The sequence below is a fragment of the Aspergillus brasiliensis genome, assembly GCF_001889945.1.
Source record: "Aspergillus brasiliensis CBS 101740 unplaced genomic scaffold ASPBRscaffold_2, whole genome shotgun sequence".
Classification (NCBI taxonomy): Eukaryota; Fungi; Ascomycota; class Eurotiomycetes; order Eurotiales; family Aspergillaceae; genus Aspergillus; species Aspergillus brasiliensis.
Window position 1 is genome coordinate 1,169,762 of NW_027137443.1, and position 21,212 is coordinate 1,190,973.

Here is a 21,212-nt window from a genome sequence, read left to right on the forward strand (position 1 = left end):
TCCCTCTCCTTTAATCTTTCGCTATATATTACCTTACCTCCCCTCTCCCTCCTCCGGTCGCTGTTCCCTACGCCCCAAACCGACTGGGTCCGATTAATGACTTGACGAACTCGACACAATACTTCTTCCACATCTTATGAGGCGCCTTCCGTCGCTGAGCCATTCGAGATAGAGCTCCACCACCACGATCTCCACCACCAACACGCATATGAATTCGACATAAGAGCAGCTTGTGCCGGCTTCTAGATTCAGGCCGGCCTCGCGGCCTGGCGATTAATTAATCCCAATCTCTCAACATGGCCTCCGCTGAGGCCCCCCGAGGCAACATGGAGCGGAACGCGGAGCGAAACATTGATATCTACAGCACCAAGCTGGGCGACGACAAGATTGGTGCGTCTCGGTCCTTGCTTGTTCAGACTTGGGATAGGAGCTTCAGCTGTGGATTGGACTCTCAGGTCCTATGTTGTTTCGCTGCGAGCATTGAGCTGACGGTTTCTTTTCGCACATAGATATTAAAATCAGAGCGAATGTTGCTGTCGAATTACGGGATAGTATTGAACCATTATGCTCTGGCGCAAGCTACCCAATCTTCTTGTCGAAGCTATGGCCGGTGTTCAAGAACATCCTGAAGGGCGAGCCCGTCTTCACGAACATGTCCTTCGATCAGGTGAGTTAGTGATTGTGACCGGTTCAGGTTCCTGCTTGAGGAATGGAGGCTCATACATAGGTTAAATCGCCAGAAATTACGGAATTGTATCCTCGAGACGCTACATCGATTGCCAATGGCGTCGCCGGACGTCGAACCCTATGCCGCCGACATGGTCGACCTGCTGATGGATTTGGTACGGATTGAAAACGAGGAAAACGCTGTTCTGTGCATGAAGACGATCATGGATCTCGAGCGCAATCAAGCCAAGGCGACAGCGGCGCGCGTACAACCTTTCCTCGCGCTCATTCAGGAGATGTTCCAGATGATGGAGCAGGTGGTCCGCGATACCTTCGATACCCCCAGTCAAGCCACCCCTTCTGGAATGCCCTCAACACCAAGTGCGACGGCTCAGACTTTTCAATCGCCTCGACCTAGCTCCCCCGCGACGTCGGTATCAGATCTCGCGCCAGATCAGCAACAACAAGCCAACAATGTGTTACTCAAGGGAATGCAGTCGTTCAAGGTCCTCGCCGAGTGTCCAATCATCGTGGTGTCCATCTTCCAAACCCACCGCGCGTCCGTCGCGGCAAATGTGAAGCTCTTTGTGCCGCTGATCAAGAGTATTCTTCTTCTCCAAGCGAAACCGCAGGAGAAGGCACACGCAGATGCCGCAGCCCAAGGGACGATATTCACGGGCGTATGCAAAGAAATCAAGAACAGAGCTGCTTTCGGTGAGTTCATAACAGCGCAAGTGAAGACAATGAGCTTTTTGGCCTATTTGCTTCGTATGTATGCACAACAGCTGCAGGATTTTCTCCCCACTCTCCCCTCAGTCGTTGTGCGTCTCCTTCAAGATTGTCCCCGTGAAAAGTCCAGCGCGAGGAAGGAGCTCCTGGTGGCCATCCGCCACATAATAAACTTTAATTACCGAAAGATATTCCTTGAGAAGATTGACGAGCTTCTTGATGAAAGGACGCTTATTGGCGATGGACTCACTGTCTATGAGACTATGCGACCCCTAGCCTACAGTATGCTTGCCGACCTCATACATCACGTCCGCGACCACTTGACGCGTGATCAAATCCGTCGAACTGTGGAAGTGTACACCAAGAACCTCCATGATGATTTCCCCGGAACAAGCTTTCAGACAATGAGTGCCAAGCTCCTTCTCAATATGGCAGAGAGGATATCTAGGCTGGAGGACAAACGGGAAGGCCGCTACTTCTTGATCATGATCTTAGATGCCATTGGTGACAAGTTCGCGTCGATGAACTACCAGTTCGATAACGCGGTCAAGGTTTCCAAGGCATACAAGGCCACAAAGAAGGATCTCGAGCCGGCTTCCGAGAGGTATCTTGCGGAGAAGGAGCATCCACCTGATTGGGATGAGATCGATATCTTCTCGGCATCTCCCATCAAGACCTCTAATCCTCGTGATCGCGGTGGTGATCCGGTCTCGGACAACATCTTCCTTTTCAAGAACCTAATCAATGGTCTGAAGAACATCTTCCACCAGCTCAAGAACTGCAACCCCGATCACATCCAAATCGATCCGAACAGTGTCCCCATCAACTGGTCCGAGGTCTCGTATGGCTACAATGCTGAGGAAGTGCGGGTTATCAAGAAGTTATTCCACGAAGGAGCCCGAGTCTTCAAGTACTACGGGGTGGACCAGTCACCTCCGGAAGTTCACTACTCCTCGCCATTTGATTTCCTTGCTGGTCAATACACCGCACCCATGTCACGCGAAGAAAAGGAGCTCCTGGAGAGCTTCGGAACCGTGTTCCACTGTATTGATACGGCCACCTTCCATGAAGTCTTCCACTCTGAGATACCCTACCTCCACGAGCTCATGTTCGAACACGGCGCCCTCCTTCACCTCCCCCAGTTCTTCTTGGCTAGCGAGGCCACTTCCCCGGCATTCTCTGGAATGGTGTTGCAGTACCTTATGGACCGGATCCACGAAGTGGGTACTTCCGACATGACGAAAGCAAAGATCCTGTTGAGGATGTTCAAGCTCTCGTTCATGGCCGTGACACTGTTCTCTGTTCAGAACGAGCAGGTACTGCACCCTCATGTCACCAAGATCGTCACCAAATGCATAGAGCTCTCGGTCACTGCTGAGGAGCCAATGAACTATTTCCTCTTGCTGCGCTCCCTCTTCCGTAGCATTGGTGGTGGCCGGTTCGAACTCCTTTACAAGGAAATTCTGCCGCTGCTGGAGATGCTTCTGGAGACATTTAATAACCTGCTACTCGCTGCCCGCAAACCGCAAGAGCGCGACCTCTACGTCGAGCTTACACTTACAGTTCCTGCTCGCTTGAGTCATCTGCTACCACATTTGAGCTACCTTATGCGTCCAATTGTGGTAGCGTTGCGTGCAGATTCGGACCTCGTGGGACAGGGTCTTCGGACCCTCGAACTATGTGTCGACAACCTCACTGCCGACTACCTGGATCCGATCATGGCACCCATTATGGACGAGTTGATGACGGCTTTGTGGGACCATTTGCGGCCCCATCCCTACAATCATTTCCACGCGCATACAACCATGAGGATACTCGGAAAGCTTGGTGGCCGTAATAGGAAGTTCCTAAACCACCCTCCTGACCTCACCTTCGAACAATTTGCGGATGACACGCCGAGTGTCGACATCAAGCTTATTGGACCCAGCGAGAAGCGTCCTTTCCCTGTCGAGATTGGCGTTGATTTGGCCATTGGAAAGTTGATGGAGGTTCCCAAGACGCCCACAGCCAAGGCATCGGACAGCTACTATAAGCAGCAGGCGTTCCGGATGCTTTCATCTCAGCTCAAGCTGTACATTGGATATGAGAGTGTCCCGGAGGACTTGGCTTCCCTCATTCGTTTGCATGCAAATGATCTTTTCGAGAGCAAGACCACTGCAATGCCAGACATCCTCGAGAAATCTGAGCGATCCAGCTCGATCACGAAGAAGCTCACACAGGAGGGTTCGTTGAAGAAACTCATCAAAGCTTGTATCTTCGCGACGACTATCCCGGAGCTTGAGCAGACTGCAACCGCCTTTGTGGCCGACGTATGCAAACACTTTGCTGTTGTGGAAGTCGGACGCGCTCTTGCCCAAGCTAGGCACACTCGCAGGCCTTTCGATGTCAATAATGGCGAAGGGCCGGTGTATCTCGACTCCCGAGTTCTAGCCGAAGCTTTGGTAGAGTCCCTGTCATCGGACAATGCTTCTGTCCGTGATGGTGCTCAGGCAGCAATGCAGGTCATGAAGGATGCGGCCGCTATCATCTTCGGAACACCTGACCGAGTCTCAAAGCTTCCCTTCTTCCAACATCTGGGTCGCGTGTTTTGCCACAGTTGCCATAGCGAGGAGTGGTTTACTAAGGCTGGGGGGAGTCTTGGTATCCACATCTTCGCGACGAAGCTGGACCTGGGCGATTCCTGGCTCCTGGACAAGCAGGTCGAGTTCGTTAGAGCTTTGATGTATGTCATCAAGGATACACCGTCTGACCTACCAGCCAGCACGCGAATCAGGGCGCAGGAGACGCTGGATCTGATCCTCCGCCGGTGCTGTAAGAGTCTCTCACTTGACGATTTGAAGAACGAGAAGAGCCGCATGTACTCTCTGTGCGGGCACTTTGTCTACGAGCTCTCCCACATGAATAAGCAGGTCCGGGAGGCTTCGCGTCGGAGCTTCTCGACTATTGCTGAAGTCCTGGGTTGTCAGGTACATGAGCTCATTCTCCCTGTGAAGGAACGCCTTTTGCAGTCCATCTTCAACAAGCCGCTCCGAGCGCTTCCATTCCCCACCCAGATCGGATTTATCGATGCCATCACATACTGTCTGAGCTTGCATAATAATATTGTGACCTTTAATGATCCACTCAACCGGTTAATGTTGGAGTCACTTGCCTTGGCTGATGCCGATGATGAGTCTCTCGCCTCCAAGCCGAACGAGTTCAAGAATGCAGAAATGATTGTCAACTTGCGTGTCGCGTGCCTTCGTCTCCTGTCTATGGCAATGAGCTTCCAGGAGTTCGGTAACACCCCCCAGAATACGAGCCGCGCACGCATCATATCTGTGTTCTTCAAGTCACTCTATTCACGATCTCCTGATGTTATTGAGGCTGCCAATGCGGGTCTTCGCGACGTCCTTACGCAGACCAACAAGTTGCCGAAAGATCTGCTTCAGAACGGTCTTCGTCCTATCCTGATGAACTTGCAGGATCCCAAGCGTTTGAGCGTCGCAGGACTCGACGGACTTGCGCGGTTGCTGACATTGCTCACCAATTACTTCAAGGTCGAGATCGGAGCTCGCCTTTTGGACCACATGAAAGTCATTGCAGATGATGCAATTCTGCAGAAAGTGTCTTTCAGTCTTGTTGAGCAAAGCCCTCCGATGAAGATTGTGGCCGCCATCTTCAACATCTTTCATCTACTTCCCCCGGCTGCCACTTCTTTCATGGAGCATCTGGTGAACAAGGTGTTGGATCTCGAAGACAAGCTCCGCCGGACGTCTAACAGTCCTTTCAGGAAGCCGTTGGTCAAGTACTTGAATCGGTATCCTAAGGATAGCTTAACCTTCTTCCAGAACCGCTTCAAAGACGAGCGGTTTGGACGATTCTTCGGTCAGGTCTTAGCAGACCCAGAAAGTGAGGCACTTCGCTCTGCGGTAGTTGCGGACACCGATAGCTTTGTGAACGCTGCTTTCGGACAAGAGACGACGGATGGCAAGAACACTGCTGCAATCAACGGTATTTATGTGGCCCACTCTATCTGTATGCATGAATCTACCAAGCGCTGGTTGGTTTCGCAGACGGATTTGAGAGTCAAGCTATTGAACTCGGGACGCGATCTGGAGAAAAAGCTTCGGAATGACAAGCTACCGGCAAACGAGCGGCTGAGAGTCGAACAAGCTGAGGACCAGCTGATGGATATCTTCACCAACTACTTGACGGAGTCGGTGCAGGATCTGGATTTCCTGTTCGAGGTTATGGACGGGCTGTCTGCCGAAGAACTGAAGCGTACGCTGGCATTCCCGAAATTCATTTACCGTCACATCATCACGAATGAGTCTATCGATTACCGTCGTTCTGTGATCATGCGGTGCCTCGACCTCTACAGCCAGCGCACCTGCTCCCAGAAGATGAAAACATATGCCTTCCGCCATCTAGTCAACCCCATCTTCGCCATGGACGTCCAGACTACATGGAACAGCCCGGCCAATAGTCCCAAGCTGATGGATAAGAGTATGACAGAATTCATCCAGAGCCGTTTGTGGAAGCCTCAATTGGCCGATCTGAGCGATGAGTCGAACCAGGCTGGTGTGGACCACTCGCGCATGGAACTCCTCCAGCTGTCTGCCTTGTTGATCAAATATCATTCCCAGACCGTACAGGAATCGCGCAAGGACATCATCAAGTTCGCTTGGAACTATATCCGACTGGAAGACGTCATCAACAAGTACGGCGCCTACGTTCTCATTAGCTACTTCATTGCGCATTATGAGACTCCTTTCAAGATTGTCGTGCAAGTCTACGTGGCTCTACTGAGGGCTCACCAGAACGAGGGTAAGGCCCTTGTGACCCAGGCTCTTGATGTTCTTGCACCTGTCCTGCCGAATAGGACCTTCATGGCAAACCAAAATACACAGGTACATGATCCGCGGTACCCAATTTGGGCGAAGTGGCCTCGACGCATTCTGGCGGAGGAGACCGCGAACTTGCAGCAGGTCATGTGCATCTTCCAATTCCTCGTGCGGCAGCCGGATCTCTTCTACGACTCAAGGGAACATTTCGTTCCTCTTATTGTTCCATCTCTGATCAAGATCGCTTCACCTATGAGCTCTTCGAACGAAAGCAAGAAATTGGCACTCAACCTTGTTAGTCTCATTTGGCACTGGGAGGAAAAGCGCGTTAAAGCTAGCCCTACTGCGATGCCAAACGGTGTCCATGATTCCCCCAATGTTAAGAAGCGCAAATTGGAGGAGGCTCAAAGTACTGCATCCCCTTCGCCTGCACCTGGGTCCTCTCGAGATCGAGAATATGTCATTCCCCCCGATCTGCGTGCCGCTTTGACGAAGTATCTTATATCCTTCATCACGACCATTGCAGAGAGGTATCCAGTTCCTGCATCGCGAATCCGTGAGCTTCCGGGAATCAAGGCTCAGCAGCCTGTGCCTACGGGTGATATGGTGAAGAAGGCTGTACATTTGCTGAGGAATCTTTTGTCTGAAGAGCACTGGGCGGACTTAGACATTGAGCTCTATCAGAAGGTTACTGAACCAATCCTCGCGGGTGAAAAGGCGGACAAGCCTGACGAGAAGCATGTTACGAGTATGGTCAATACTTTGCAGGTCATACGAGTGCTCCTGGCTTGTAAGCCGGATGACTGGATCATGGCTCGTCTGCCCCTCATTCAGAAGCTTTTCGAAAAGCCCTTGCGCTCGGACAACCCGGAAATTCAGGACTGCCTTCATGGCGTAGAAGACGACGTGGATATCACTCCCAAGCTCTTGCCCCCTATCAGAAGGGTTCTGAATGCTCTTCCGGATGATCAGCCGGAGGAGGAGGATGCTATGGATGTCGAGAACTCGCCGTCTGAATTCGTCACCTACCTGTCTGCCATTGCAACCGAGACACTCTCGGCCAGCAATTATGTCTCTAGCCTTAATGTACTCTGGACTCTGTCAAAGAACAAGCCGGCTGAGATGGACACGCACATCCCCCAGGTCATGAAAGCCTTCTCACAGAAACTGGCCAAGGAGCATGTTGCAGCCTCCACCGCTAATCAAGCAGCGTTGCCTCCGGGAACTAAGCCTCCAGAAGGGGTTCCAGACCAGCAGGAATTCGAGCTCGGTGTGGATCTGATCTTCAAGACCATTGAGCTTATATCAGTGCGCATGTCTCACCTTGGAGAGCAGAGGCGTCCATTCCTGAGCGTCTTAGCCCAGTTGGTTGAACGTTCCCAGAACATTAAGCTCTGCAGCAAGGTGCTGGGTATGGTCGAGGCTTGGATTTTCCATTCGACCGAGTCATGGCCTACTCTGAAGGAGAAGACCGCTGTCTTGCATAAGATGCTTCTTTTTGAGTCGCGGCAAGACCAAACCATGCTGAAGAAGTTCCTCGATCTTGTCATTAGGATATACGAGGATTCTAAGATCACTCGGACCGAATTGACTGTTCGACTCGAGCACGCCTTCTTGATCGGAACCAGGGCACAGGATGTCGAGATGCGGAATCGCTTCATGACCATCTTCGATCGCAGTTTGACCCGCTTAGCCAGCTCTCGTCTCAGCTACGTGTTGACCTGTCAAAATTGGGACACGCTGGCGGACTCGTTCTGGCTGGCCCAGGCATCTCACTTGGTCCTGGGCTGCGTGGATATGGGCTCCTCGGCAAGGTTGCATCCAGATGATTTCACCGTTTACCCCGTGTCTTTCCTCTATGGCAATGCCGACAAAGATGCAAGGAAGGCAGATGTTATGGTGGACATTCAGCTGGAAGCTTTCGTCTCCGAACGCAAGCGATTCATCAGTGAAATCGGTGACGTTAAAGCTCGCGATCTGATTGAGCCTCTGTGTCAACTCCAACACACCGACCCTGCCGTGTCTTATAAGCTCTGGACGACTTTATTCCCTATCTTATGGTCCACTTTGTCTAAGGAGGACCGCATCGATTTGGAGAAGGGAATGGTGACTCTAATCACGCGCGAGTATCATCAACGACAACTTGACAAGAGACCTAATGTCGTCCAAGCTCTCCTTGAAGGTGTGGTGCGCGCTAAGCCACGTTTCAAGATCCCGCCACATGTGATGAAGTATCTCAGTCGAACTTATGATGCTTGGTATACTGCTGCCACGTACCTTGAGGAGACTGCCATCAGCCCTATCATCGATACTCCTACTGTCCGTGAAAGCAACCTCGATGCCTTGGTAGAAGTATACGCAGGGCTGCAAGAAGACGATTTCTTCTATGGCACATGGCGGCGCCGTTGTAAGTTTGTGGAGACCAACGCTGCTCTCTCTTATGAGCAACAGGGCATGTGGGACAAGGCTCAACAGCTCTACGAAAACGCCCAGATAAAGGCTCGTTCGGGTGCAATGCCATTCTCCCAGGGAGAATACTATCTCTGGGAAGACCACTGGCTCATTTGCGCACAGAAGTTGCAGCAATGGGAGATCCTCAGTGACTTCGCGAAGCATGAGAATCTGAACGACCTTCTCTTGGAATCGGCTTGGCGGAACATCGAGAACTGGCAGAGCGAGAGTAGTAGGGAGCAGCTTGAGTCTCTTATTAAGTCCGTTTCTGATGCGCCGACTCCAAGACGCACCTTCTTCCAGGCGTTTATGGCGCTACTTCAATTCCACATCAAGAAGGAGAACATCCAGGAGTTCAACGGTGTGTGCGATGAATCTATCCAGCTGTCAATTAGGAAGTGGCTTCAGCTGCCGAAGAGGATCACGAACGCCCATATCCCGATTCTGCAGCATTTCCAGCTGCTCGTCGAGCTTCATGATGCAAGCCATATCTGCGCCAGTCTATCGCAGACTAATGAGCGTAACCTTGATACCAAGTCTGCCGAGTTGAAGCTCCTCTTGGGTACATGGAGAGACCGTCTGCCTAACCTCTGGGACGATATCAATGCTTGGCAGGACCTTGTTACATGGCGGCAGCACATCTTCCAGCTTATTAATGCGACATATCTTAGCCTTTTGCCTCCGCAGACGAACAACGTGGCGAGCAATTCGTATGCTTACCGTGGATACCACGAGACAGCATGGATCATCAACCGTTTTGCTCACGTTGCTCGCAAGCATCAAATGCCTGAAGTCTGCATCAACCAGCTCAGCCGTATTTACACTCTGCCGAACATTGAGATTCAAGAAGCTTTCTTGAAGCTCAGAGAACAGGCCAAGTGCCACTATCAGAACCCCAAAGAGCTGAATAGTGGGTTGGACGTCATCAACAACACGAATCTGAACTACTTCGGTGCTCAACAAAAGGCAGAGTTCTATACCCTCAAGGGAATGTTCCTTGCCAAGCTGAACCATGTCAATGAGGCGAATGAGGCATATGGTGTGGCTCTCTATTATGAGCTGAGACTTGCCAAAGCCTGGTCGGAGTGGGGACAGTACAGCGATCAACGTTTCAAGTCTGACCCCTCGGACTATGAGCTTGCCAGCAATGCTGTCAGCTGCTACCTAGAGGCTGCTGGTCTATACAAGAATGCCAAGTCGAGGAAGCTGCTTAGTCGCATCCTCTGGCTTCTCAGCCTAGACAATGAAGAGGGACAGATTGCGCGTGCCTTCGAGAGTTTCAAGGGCGATACTCCAGTTTGGTATTGGATCACATTCATTCCGCAGCTACTTACAAGCTTGTCGCACCGCGAAGCTCGTCTATGCAAGGCTGTTCTGGTCAAGATTGCTAAGTTGTTCCCACAAGCCTTGTTCTTCCTGCTCCGTACGAACAGGGAGGATATGCTTAACATCAAGAAGCAACACGACCAGAAGCAGGAGAAGCTCAACCGTGTCAGACAACAACAGCAGCAGCAACAGGCTTCACCACGGCCCAAGCCTTCGCCGGGAGTTGCGAATGCCTCTCCTCTTCAAAACGCCCAGACAGCCAACCCCACTGCTCCGACTTCGACTCCCCCGCAGGCCCCAAGTGGTCAGCAACCTGCGCAGAACCAGGCACAGCCACAACCACAAGCGCAAGCGCAAGGCCAGATGCCGAATGCAGGCCAGGTTAACAACCAGAACCAGCCACAACAGACTCCTGTTCAAGGCCAAGTTCAAGGACAACCTCAAGCCCAAGGTCAGCCTCAAGCTCAAGCTCAACCTCAGGCCCAAGGTCAAGCCCCTGTTCAAGGGCAAGTGCCCAATCAAGGACAGCCTCAGGTTCAACAGCAACAAGGCCAGCAACAAGGCCACCTGCAGGTTCCCGGACAAAATGGAGTGCCGCAGCAAAATCAGAATGCTGCTGGCGCGGAACCTGAGAAGGAGCCGCTCAAGAAGCCGTGGGAGTACTCTGATGAGATCATGTCAGGTCTTAAGACTGCTTTCCCCCTGCTGGCGCTGTCGATGGAGACCATGGTGGATCAAATCCACAAGAACTTCAAGTGTCCCCCTGACGAGGATGCCTATCGTCTCATTGTTGCTCTGTTGAACGACGGACTGGCTTACGTGGGCCGGATGCCGGGCTCTTATGCGCAGGATTTCAAGCTGCCCCCTGCAACAGAAGCGAACATCACGCGGTTTGCCGAGACCATTCTCCCTGCCCACATCCGCAAGTCCTTCGAGGCGGACTTTGTGGTCAAGAAGCCAACGATGTACGAGTACATCCAGAAGCTGCGTCGTTGGCGTGACAAGTTTGAAGAGAAGCTCGACCGCCGACCCCAATCTCAATTCTTGGAGACTTATTCGCCTCATCTCAGCGAGTTCCGCTTCCTCAAGTTCGACGAAGTAGAGGTGCCAGGCCAGTACCTCCTGCACAAGGACAAGAACCAAGACTTTGTTAGGATCGACCGCTTCCTTCCAGACATTGATCTGGTGCGCGGTATCGGCGTCTGCCACCGTCGCCTGAAGATCCGCGGCCACGATGGTAGTGTGCATCCGTTTGCAGTCCAGCATCCAGCAGCCCGGCACTGCAGACGAGAGGAGCGGATTCTGCAGCTGTTCCGTATTTTCAACGGACTTCTGGGCAAGCGCAAGGAGAGTCGGCGTCGCAACTTGTACTTCCATCTCCCGCTCATGGTTCCACTGGCGCCTCACATCCGCCTGGTTCGGGATGACCCGTCCTACATCTCCATGCAAGGCATCTACGAGGACTACTGCCGACGTGTGGGCATCAACAAGGATGAGCCTGTCATGTTCACTATGGACAAGATGAGGTCCCTGGCAGAAACGAAACAGAACGTAAGTGATCCCGACTTAGCCATGCAAACGAACCACACTGACTTCTCCCAGCGCACCAACGACCAGCAGCAGGTCCTGCGTACTGAGATGCTCACTGCCATTCAGGAGAAGTGGGTACCCAGCACGGTTGTATTGGACTACTTCCAGCGCATGTACCCGAACTTTTCGGACTTCTGGCTCTTCCGGCGGCAATTTGCTTACCAATATGCGGCTATTGCCTTTATGACCTACGTGATGCACATGGGCAACCGGTATCCCAACAAGATTCTGGTCTCGAGGTTGACGGGTGACATTTGGGGCTCGGAGCTGATCCCCACCATCAACCCAACGAAGGCATTCTTCTACAACCCCGAACAAGTGCCGTTCCGCTTCACCCCCAACATCCAGACGCTGCTGGGACCGATTGCTACGGAGGGGCTGTTTGCGTGCGCATTGATGGCCATTGCACGCTGTCTCACGGAACCCCGACACGAGCTTGAGCAGCAGCTCAGTATCTTCGTCCGGGACGAGATGATGTTCTGGGCCACGGCTCAGCATCGTGCACCTCTGGGGCCGCCGCAGCTCCGCGATCTCGTGTACAACAACAGCGATGTCATCGTCAACCGGGCCGTCAGCCTTGCCAGTCCTCCTGAGGGTAACCTGCCAGCCAACCAAACTACGATCGATTTGATCTCCAAGGCCGTGAACCCGCAGCATCTCGCTGCCTGCGATGCTCTCTGGATGCCGTATCTGTAGAACTGGTCGCTGTTTCTTCTATCTGTTTGCCTTGTCTGTGTTCTCTTGGCGTTTCGTTTGGGCTGAGGGCTTATGGGATTTCCAGCCAGTGGTTTCATTCTAGCGTGGCGCTTCGGGGCAAAACAGGGATCTTCTTGCGTATCTATTTGTTTGACGCGTTTATGCATTGTTGGTGTATCACAATTATTTAATCAATCAACATGTTCAGTTTAAATATACCATGTCCTAGATAAGAATAATGCCCGTATAGTAACAGAAAACTCCATGCTCATGAGCCGAACGCCAAACCCATCCATACCCAGCGGTCAAGTAAACTGGTAAACTATACCAATGACGGCTTGGCCTTCTTCTTGATGCCCAAGCTATTAACAGCAGGCTTCTTCGCCTTCTTCACCCTCGCAAACGAAGGCGGCGGCGGCGGCATCTCCCCAGCACCGCTTCCACTGCCACTGCCACTGCCACCAGCCCCGGCAATACCGGAAATACCATCCCCCACCTCCTCCTCAACCAACCTCTTCACCTTCTCGCCTTGCTCCGTCATAAACGCCCTCTTCGCCGCCTCCTCAATCTCCCTCTCTACCCTCTCCGCCTCCTCATCCTTCTCCTCCCTCACAGCCCCCAACGCCACTTCCCCCCCAGCACCTCCCCTCTCAATCCGCGCATTCCTCGTCCGGATCTCATCCAACGCATCCGCAATCGCCATCTCCCGCTTCGAATCTAGCATCTTCTCTTCCAACTCCGCCATCTTATCCCTCTCCTCCTGCTCTGCCGTTTCCCCTTCTTCCCTCTCCAATCGATCTAGCACTTGCTCCTCCGTCTCCTCCGCCGTTTCCTCCGCTTTACTTCTGTCCCGCCACGGCTCGAAGTTCCGCTTCGCGCCCCGCTCTGCCCGGTAATCCATGTTCTTCGGGTCCGTTAGGAAGGTGATTTCTCCGCTGCACCGCGTGCATCGGATGTAGAACCGGTAAATTGGGATCGAGAAGTATTTTTCGGAGGTCGTTTCTTTGCGCGCGTTGAATTTGCGGCCTTTGTAGATGAATTCGCCTGCATTTCAGGATATACTTGTTAGTATGGGGGTGAAAGGGGGTTTAGGAGGTAAATAGATTGGGAGGGGGTATGTACCGCATTTCGTGCATTTCATGGAGAAGGGCGCCATGAGGCGGACGGTGATTACTTTCGGGCCTTGTCTGTGATGGTTTCGTTAGATGAGGCGTTGTCGGGTATGGTATATGGTATAGGGGGTAGACTTACTGGCGCAGGTGCTTCGGTGTACGCGTGATAGCGCTGGGATCGAAATCCGGGGGGTAGTATTTCCTTAAATTTGATGTTATGTTAGTGCTGTCCTTCTTCTTCTGAAGTTGAGATCAGTGTGATATGAACTTACGTGAGGACCTTTCGCTCGGACATGGTGGCGAGTTAGCTGTGCCGGTCGAATATGAGGGGTTAGGTTTGTATGGGTGGAAAGGTGTTGGGAAGATAGTTTGAATAGTGTAGTGAAGTAAGTGTAGATGGCGATTGCGATGCGATGCTATCTGCTTGCGCTCACGTGACAGCACCTCTTATCTATGCACACAAGACAACTCAATGCTTACTAATTATGCATTTGGATTCTATTAACTGAATGATATACGCCTCCAATGCTATAACCGAACCATGGTGCCAGCTCCAATGACAAAACCAGGGTATACCTCTCCAAACGCCCAGTTGCTATGCTCCAATGTTTCCTCGTGTCCATCAACTATGTCTAGCGTTGCTTCGCATCCGCGACCCTCGGCTGCGCCCTCCCGCCGGGCCTGGCGTGTCGTTCATGTCCATGTCCCGACTCTGGCCCGGCTGTCGTTTGCTTCGTCCGCCGCGTACACGATTCATAGCATGTCGGAGAAGTCCATCAGCCTCGTCATCAAGTTCCATCTCTACCCTGTCGCCAGCTGTCTCCTCGGTGGCTGTGGTTTGGCTGTCGACGTGAGCAACCTCATCGGTCCATTCCTCGGCGTATGCCTCGTCCACTGTCCCGCGTCGTCGAGACACTTTCCCCTTTCCCTTGGAAGACCGTGTCGAACTGCGGCTTGTGGTGGTCCGGGCATCCTCTAACACTATCGGCTCCTCCTGGCCTTCTAGTGCCCAGATTTCCAGTGCTCGCGATAAGAGCGTGCCAGCAATGCCGGCACCACCAGCTGCATCTCCACCACCGCTTGCTCCTAAAACACGCACTGCCTCGTGCAGGGCCGTTACGGCTTCCATAGTGCGATTCAGCTCCAAAAGTACCAGGCCGCGAGCAGTGTGCAGGGACCCAATCAATCCTCGATCCTCGTACCCTCCGACGCCGGATGAGGCGACCCCTGAGGCATTGCCGCCGCTGCCTCCTAGGAAAGGGCTGTACCCGAAGCTTGCGCCTGCCGCACCAATGCGAAGACACTCGTCGAACTCGGCCAGGGATTCTTGGAACTGACCAATACGGCGCAGTGCGTGCCCAAGATTTGCTCGCGTGGCAACCCAGGCGCCGGGTTCACATTGAAGCGATGTGGCCAGTGTGAGAGACTGACGGAACAACTCGACGGCGCCCTCGAGGTGGTTCTGGTGATACAAAACTACACCAAGCTCGTTGAGGACGAGCGGGTCACCGCCCAAAGATGTGAGTTCTGACGGATTGGCCCTTATAGAGGGAGCAGAGCCGGACGCAGCCCCGGTCGACATGGCATAGGCGGCGGACAGATACTCATGGGCTAAGGACATGTTGTTCAGGGCCAGATGTTGCATTCCCAGGAAGAGCTGCGGTAAATGACTGCCCTGGAAAAGCCGAGCCGCCGTGCTATACGCCGCAATGGCCTGATCGTGCTCTCCTTCGGCAGCAAAGGTATGAGCGAAGCCGATCCATGCTGGCGCAGAATGCGGGTCCAAAAGAGACGCTTTGGAGAAGTAGCGTCGAGCTTCCGCTATCTTAGAGACGGATAAGTAATAGACACCAATTGCAAGGTATGTATAAGACTCTTCGGGAGCGTAATCGGCAAGCGTATGGGACAAAAGGAATAGGGCATTTGTGGCGCCCGTCTCGTACAAGCAGGCCAAATGCAAGGGGTACACGGCAGGCGGATGCCCCAGGTGGCTTTGAGCGGTAATATGGACTGCAGGCGTCATCTGCGTCGATGCCGCAGACTGAGATGTGGACAGAACTGAGGAAGTGAGCTCTAAAGCTTCGGCAAATCGACATTGCGTATATAAAGCTTCTGCGCGAGAAAGCAGGATGTCCGGATTCTCCGCTAGGTTGTAGTGAGTTGATAGTGTTTCGGTGGCGTCCGAGAGGATCGTCGGCGAGGAATATTTCGACAAGCGAGTGGTATAAAGCATTTTTGTGAAGTGGGCGGCCTCCTGTGCTACGGATGGGTCGGGGCTCGACACAGAGTCGAAATCAAGCGACTCGAGGAATTCCAGCTCCTCTGCGGGCGACATGAGGGAGTTCTTCATAAGCTGATCAAAGGCCTCGAAGCACTGCACGTCAATGCGCACGGCGTCCTTGTAGCAGTCGCGGGCACGGTCAAACGCATTTTGTTTCGCAAAGCAGAGTCCCCGCAAGTAGCACATCGCCGCCTCAAACCTGACATTATTTGCATCCTCCCGCTCTCGCTCTTCGCCCCGATCAATGCGCGACGCTGTTGTCTTTCCGTTCCGCAAGGTAACATGGCTCTGACCGTTAAGATGTTGAAGTTTGCGGCGACTATTGCTGCTGCGTATAAGGTGCGTAGGATTGTGGTCGCCCAACACTGCAAGTGCTTGATCGAACTGATTCTGTTTGATGTGGCAGTGTGCGGCCAGATAGCGACAGGCCGTACTTCTGGAGATCAGGTCTTTCCGCGACAGGAGGGCTAAGGCACGGGCGTAGTTGTTGTTCGAAAAATGTACTTGTGCGAGCCAAAAGGCATCGGAGTCGCTGTCTATAAGAAGCAATAGGCTTAGCACTAATCGGGGTTGATGCTGGGTTGGTCACTCACTGGTCAGCGCGAGCACTTTATCGCCGATGTAGATGGCCGCATCATGCTGGCCCCGGTTCAGCGCATCCTGACGCCAGGAGCGCAGAAACTTCTCCATGACCAGATGAAGCACGTGGGAGATGAGATTGAGGGAAGTTCAATGGCGAGGGGCTATCACAACGGTCGCATGGACAGAAAGGCATGAGGCGGGTTGGAGGGGCGACGGCGTCCGGGGAAAGTAAACAGACCGCGGCGTCCCTCAGCAGGCAAGACAACTCTCGCGGACAGGAGCCAAGCTATCACGGCGGCAGTGCTAGAGTGAGACACAAGATACAACCCAGCAGACAGAGAAGAGCAACTGGAAATGCTGACAAGCAACGAAGCATTGAGGAATGAAGCTTTGTCGGATTATTGTTGCGAGAATCCAAAGTCCAAAGCGGCGCGTGTTCGGGTCCGTGCGTCTTGCCCGATTGAGAAGCCGGGCGGATGCTGCTTCATCTTCCACTGCTCTATATAACTACTATCTATTTTATCTTCGAGTTCTATTGACTCTAATACATCCTCAGAACACCTTTGTCACCCGCCATCCAACATTGGCTCCTTTGGCCAGAAACAGAAACAGACAGGCTCCAGCATACGCTGCTCCACAGAACCCAATCAACCCGGAATACTCCGTCTCTACTTTCCCCCGGTTCTGCCCCTTCAAGATCTCACCGGCCACAGGGATGGCAACTAACAAGGCTAATCCCATCAACGAGTTTGTTGTTCCGAACCGTCTGCCATAGCTCTCCGTCTTGGAAATCTGAGCCACGCAGACGGGCGTTAGACTTATTGCTGGTCCACTCCAAAACCCGATCAACGCCGCAAAAGCCAGGATGCAAGCTTTGTCGGTGCCTGCTCCAAACCACAGCCCAAATATTAGAATAGTACATACAGCACAGGTTACAAATAAAACGTTGAAACGGCCCCATATATCAGCTAAGACACCCGGAATGATGCGGCCGAAAATAGAAGTTGCGCTCATGATCGTCATGAGATGGTAGGAGAGGGCGCCAGGGGTGCCGTGCGATATGGCATAGGACGGATAATAGTTGATTAGGACTAACAGGCCGATTTCCGCGAGGATGAGTGCGATGGAAGTCATGGTGAAAACGGGCTCTTTGAGCGCGCGAATATCGATTTTACTCCCTGCTGATGGGCTAGGTGGGAGACGTCCTTCGAGAGTAAGCAGGCTGACCATAAGGCTAGCAAGGAATATAAACCCCAGTATGCGAATAGTCCAGGGGAATCCAATCTTATTGCTCAGGATACCGAACACGTTGGTGAAGATGATCCCTCCAATGCCACCCCCTGTCATTGCTATCCCGGTTGCTAGACCGCGTCTTTTGAGGAACCAGTGCGTGATGCACGCAGCACTGGGTGTGTACACTGCTGATGCCGAGAGACCACCTAGGATGCTGAATCCCAAGATGAACTGGTAGTATGCTTAACCAGGCAAACATCAGTTCACGAAACCGGGCTTGCGAGTATTCAACCATACCGTGAGAGACGCTAAGGAACATCATCGACAATGTCATGCCGATGCAGCCGGGCAAGAAAATATTTCTGAGTCCATGTGCATCAAATATAGGTCCTACAGAAACTCCATCAGTAGATATTCGAGCGTTAGGGATGAAAAAAGGTGTATACCGATCTGGATGCCACCAAGATAGAAGAAAAAAAGCCACAAGCTGAAGATCCACGAAATCGATGCTTTTGAGTATCCATGTAGCTGGTGCTCTGCCAGCCAATCTTCCAACAGTCCATTCAGATTCATTATCCCCATTGTCGGGAAGATGGCGCACCATGCACCCAAGATTACTAGCCAGGCTCGCCAACCTCCGTCCGGAAAAGATGACGATTCTTCGCTGTCAGCAAGTGTCTCGGAAACTTCATTTTCCTCGTTATCACTCGAGGTTGCTTGGACCACGGTGCAAACATCATCCTTATCCTGAGTTGGCATCATAGTGATTGGTGTAGAGGAGACAAGACTGAATGGCCAGAAAGCTGGACTTGCTGAACTTAACCACCACCAGCAGCACGCTCAGCAGCGCCAGTCGTCATATTGCGGCGAACCCAGCATACTACTAGTTTGGACGATCATTGATTGGATCAGCGGCCTATCTCATACGCGACGGACGGAGAATTCCCTTGCATCGGCGATTGTGTCCCCGAGAAAAAGCATGTAAACGAACTGACTAGTCATTGGGACAGCAGAGTGAAACGAGCATGCAAGGCATGCCTGTATCATCATCGATCTACAGGATCTACAGTGCAATGGCAATAGCGCAGTAGGAATCAGATATGAAAAAGCAATTCTATACCTTGCCGAGTCTTTAAAGCCCCCTTCTATTAATAAACCATCTACGATCTTAGTGACAGCTATCGGCATGTAAGATCTTGACTCAAGGAAAATATCGAGTATATAGAAGTGCTCCGACCATGTGCATCGGACCTACCGATGCAAGGTAATGTAGATCCCGCATTCTCTGTGTACCACATCTTTTAGAGCTGAGGCATTCCTGAGCATTTCACAAACCTTCTCAGTACTAGTAGACGGAAGTTTCAGGGGAATCAATAACTAGTAGTTCATAGTTAATACCGGCAGTAGTACCCTTTGGCCATGTGGCCCTGTGGCGGAGTGCCTTCCACCTTCGGAGTATTATATATCTAGATGCACTTAGCAGTAATTGACTTGCAGTACTATTAGAGGATGATCTTGAAGTACTTATGTCTCAGCTTCAACCCACATCATATTCGCGAAACTGAAGCTTCACATCATACGTATCACTACGGGCGTTGCTTAGAGAGGCCAATGAAATCAAACAAGGTGTAGAGAAATTTCGATTATAGTAGCAATTCCTCAAAAATATAGTAACCAAAGCATCGAGTACTGACGCACCTACTTAACAGCGATCACAGAGAGGTGTAATCATGGCCTACATCAAAAAATAAACCTCTGTAGTCCAAGAAACCGCTTCTTTGCCATCTCCAAAACCTCATCTTCCTTGCAAAACGCAAATCGGAGAAAATCCTCCCCTATATGCGCATTCTCGTCACTATAGAACTCCGACGGCGGGATAGCAGCAATGCCTATTTCTTGAATCAAAAACCAGCACAGCTTGAAATCTCTTCTTCGCTGTTCGATATGTGCTGGAAATGAGTACTCGCTGGGGATTTGCACCCGGGACAAGTTCACTAGGACGAAATATCCGCCTTCGGGCTCGGTGTACTTAGTAAACACTTGTTAGTATGCAAAGTCTCCATAAGTAAATGAAGGGAAAGTAACTAACCGGTAATCCCAGACTCTCAAACACCTCACAGAAGAATCTCATCTTACCCTTCATTTCCTGCCGGCTATACTCCCAGAAGCCATTTTTGTCTGCCTGTTCGAAAGCAACCGCCACTGCTTCTTGTAATGGAGATACGCTGCTATAGCATATGCGCGTGTGTATGGCAGAAACAAATTTGATGAGCTGCTGTGGCCCAATCAGGTATCCAATTCGCCAGCCTGTCGCGTGGAAGGCTTTCCCGGCGGATGCGACGGTTAGTGTGTGGTCGTAGAGATCAGGGGAGAGGGTTGCGATCCGCGTGAAGGGAACGTAATAAAGGTGGTCATATACTTCGTCGGAGAGGATGAGAAGATCGTGCTTCAGGCAGATGTCGCCGATATGCTGAAGCTCCTGTTCTGTAAAGACTTTTCCGACGGGGTTGTGACTGCAGCGCTGGGTGGTTAGTTTGTTGGCTTAGTGAGGTGTAAGTGAAAGTGGTGGTCCGTACGGCGTGTTGAGAATCTGTAGTTGGTTAGGAAACACACCAGAATTGAAAGAGCACAATAACAAAGGAATATGATTCGTACAATCATCTTCGTTCTCTTGTTTATGGCGTTCTCGAATTCTTCAAAGTCAACGGTCCATTCGGATGCACTTGATATTGTCCTGCTGCTGTCCTTTGGCGGGTGAAGAGGCACGTAGCGAGGAACGCCACCTGCCAGTTCAATTCCGCTTCTATATCTATCACATGATGACCGGTGGTTAGCTTCTTGGTAACAATATCTTGCCCAAGGAAGACTTACTGGTCAAAGAAGGGTTCGAAGACAACGACCTCATCGCCAGGTTGTATAAATGCGAGTAATGCACACAGCATGCCTGTATGATGATTGATTAATGGCCATCAGAAAGTGCCTGACCTGCTGTTTTACCTTCATTAGCACCTGAAGTGATGACAACCTCACTGCTCTCGTCAATTGGTCTTTCAAGCAGCTTTGAATAAGCTGACGCAATAGCGCTTCTTAGACTCGGACGGCCCTGGTGAACTCTCAGTATGAGTCGAAGATATCCAATGAGGTTGTGGTCATATCCTACCTTCGTTGGGGCACATTGGTTGCAATCAACCCGATTGAGGGCTTCCTTGGCCGCATCTATAGCAAATTGGGGCGGATTAAAGCCACTTATCGAGGGATTAACTGTATGATCTGCCACGCGAAATGAATGGAAAGGCTCACAAGAAGCCTTGTCCAAGGTTCACAATTGGCTGGATTGGAGACACAGCAGCTGCTTCGTTGACGATTGACCTATATATGCTTGGTTAGTCTGTCATGTAACAAAGGTGTCAACAATTTTGGAGAGATCATGGATGTACCAAACATCCTGTCTATCAGAGGCCACTCTTGGTGCTGGGGCATCAAAGGACTTGCTACTGCTTTGCGCATCCATGATCACACAATGACTAGAGTCTTTGGATTTTGAAGTTGGGTAAAGTCACTACGAAATAGTTTAGTTTATTGGAAAGGTAATTTAGAGCGCCGGATACTTTTAGGTAATATATGTCAATCATCGCAAAACAAGTTCATCATTAAAGAACATAATCAAGGCCTACGTGTGCAGAGAGCCTACATACAGATCTACTCCAGTCTCTTAATTGG

At 51.7% G+C, this 21,212-nt stretch overlaps 5 protein-coding genes across 5 annotated transcripts; 1 reads left to right on the plus strand and 4 right to left on the minus strand.

Annotated features, from left to right (window-relative positions):
* Positions 1–271: 271 nt before the first annotated feature.
* Positions 272–12,284, plus strand: ASPBRDRAFT_663705 (histone acetyltransferase TRA1; the record flags this gene model as incomplete). The annotated part of the gene is made up of 4 exons (XM_067628708.1): positions 272–390; positions 510–667; positions 741–11,549; positions 11,601–12,284. Exons 1-4 carry the CDS (start codon positions 297–299, stop codon positions 12,282–12,284), a joined length of 11,745 nt encoding a protein of 3,914 aa, XP_067483077.1. The 5' UTR covers positions 272–296.
* Positions 12,285–12,606: 322 nt separating this feature from the next.
* ASPBRDRAFT_192030 (Saf4/Yju2 family protein) lies at positions 12,607–13,691 on the minus strand (the record flags this gene model as incomplete). The annotated part of the gene is made up of 4 exons (XM_067620432.1): positions 12,607–13,328; positions 13,407–13,471; positions 13,536–13,598; positions 13,669–13,691. 4 exons carry the CDS (start codon positions 13,689–13,691, stop codon positions 12,607–12,609), a joined length of 873 nt encoding a protein of 290 aa, XP_067483078.1.
* A 179-nt stretch (positions 13,692–13,870) lies between these two features.
* ASPBRDRAFT_144063 (anaphase promoting complex subunit CDC16) lies at positions 13,871–16,647 on the minus strand. The gene is made up of 2 exons (XM_067619222.1): positions 16,271–16,647; positions 13,871–16,213 (listed from the first exon to the last, which is right to left on the minus strand). Exons 1-2 carry the CDS (start codon positions 16,365–16,367, stop codon positions 14,019–14,021), a joined length of 2,292 nt encoding a protein of 763 aa, XP_067483079.1. The 5' UTR covers positions 16,368–16,647; the 3' UTR covers positions 13,871–14,018.
* A 164-nt stretch (positions 16,648–16,811) lies between these two features.
* On the minus strand, positions 16,812–18,254 carry ASPBRDRAFT_115925 (uncharacterized protein; the record flags this gene model as incomplete). Its single annotated transcript, XM_067616936.1, has 3 exons — positions 16,812–17,734; positions 17,790–17,882; positions 17,939–18,254. The coding sequence occupies 3 exons, from the start codon at positions 18,252–18,254 to the stop codon at positions 16,812–16,814; spliced, it is 1,332 nt and encodes a 443-aa protein (XP_067483080.1).
* Positions 18,255–19,232: 978 nt separating this feature from the next.
* Positions 19,233–21,003, minus strand: ASPBRDRAFT_117310 (pyridoxal phosphate-dependent aminotransferase; the record flags this gene model as incomplete). The annotated part of the gene is made up of 9 exons (XM_067617078.1): positions 19,233–19,520; positions 19,582–20,005; positions 20,069–20,082; positions 20,148–20,301; positions 20,364–20,436; positions 20,490–20,595; positions 20,653–20,737; positions 20,793–20,861; positions 20,930–21,003. The coding sequence occupies 9 exons, from the start codon at positions 21,001–21,003 to the stop codon at positions 19,233–19,235; spliced, it is 1,287 nt and encodes a 428-aa protein (XP_067483081.1).
* Positions 21,004–21,212: the final 209 nt, after the last annotated feature.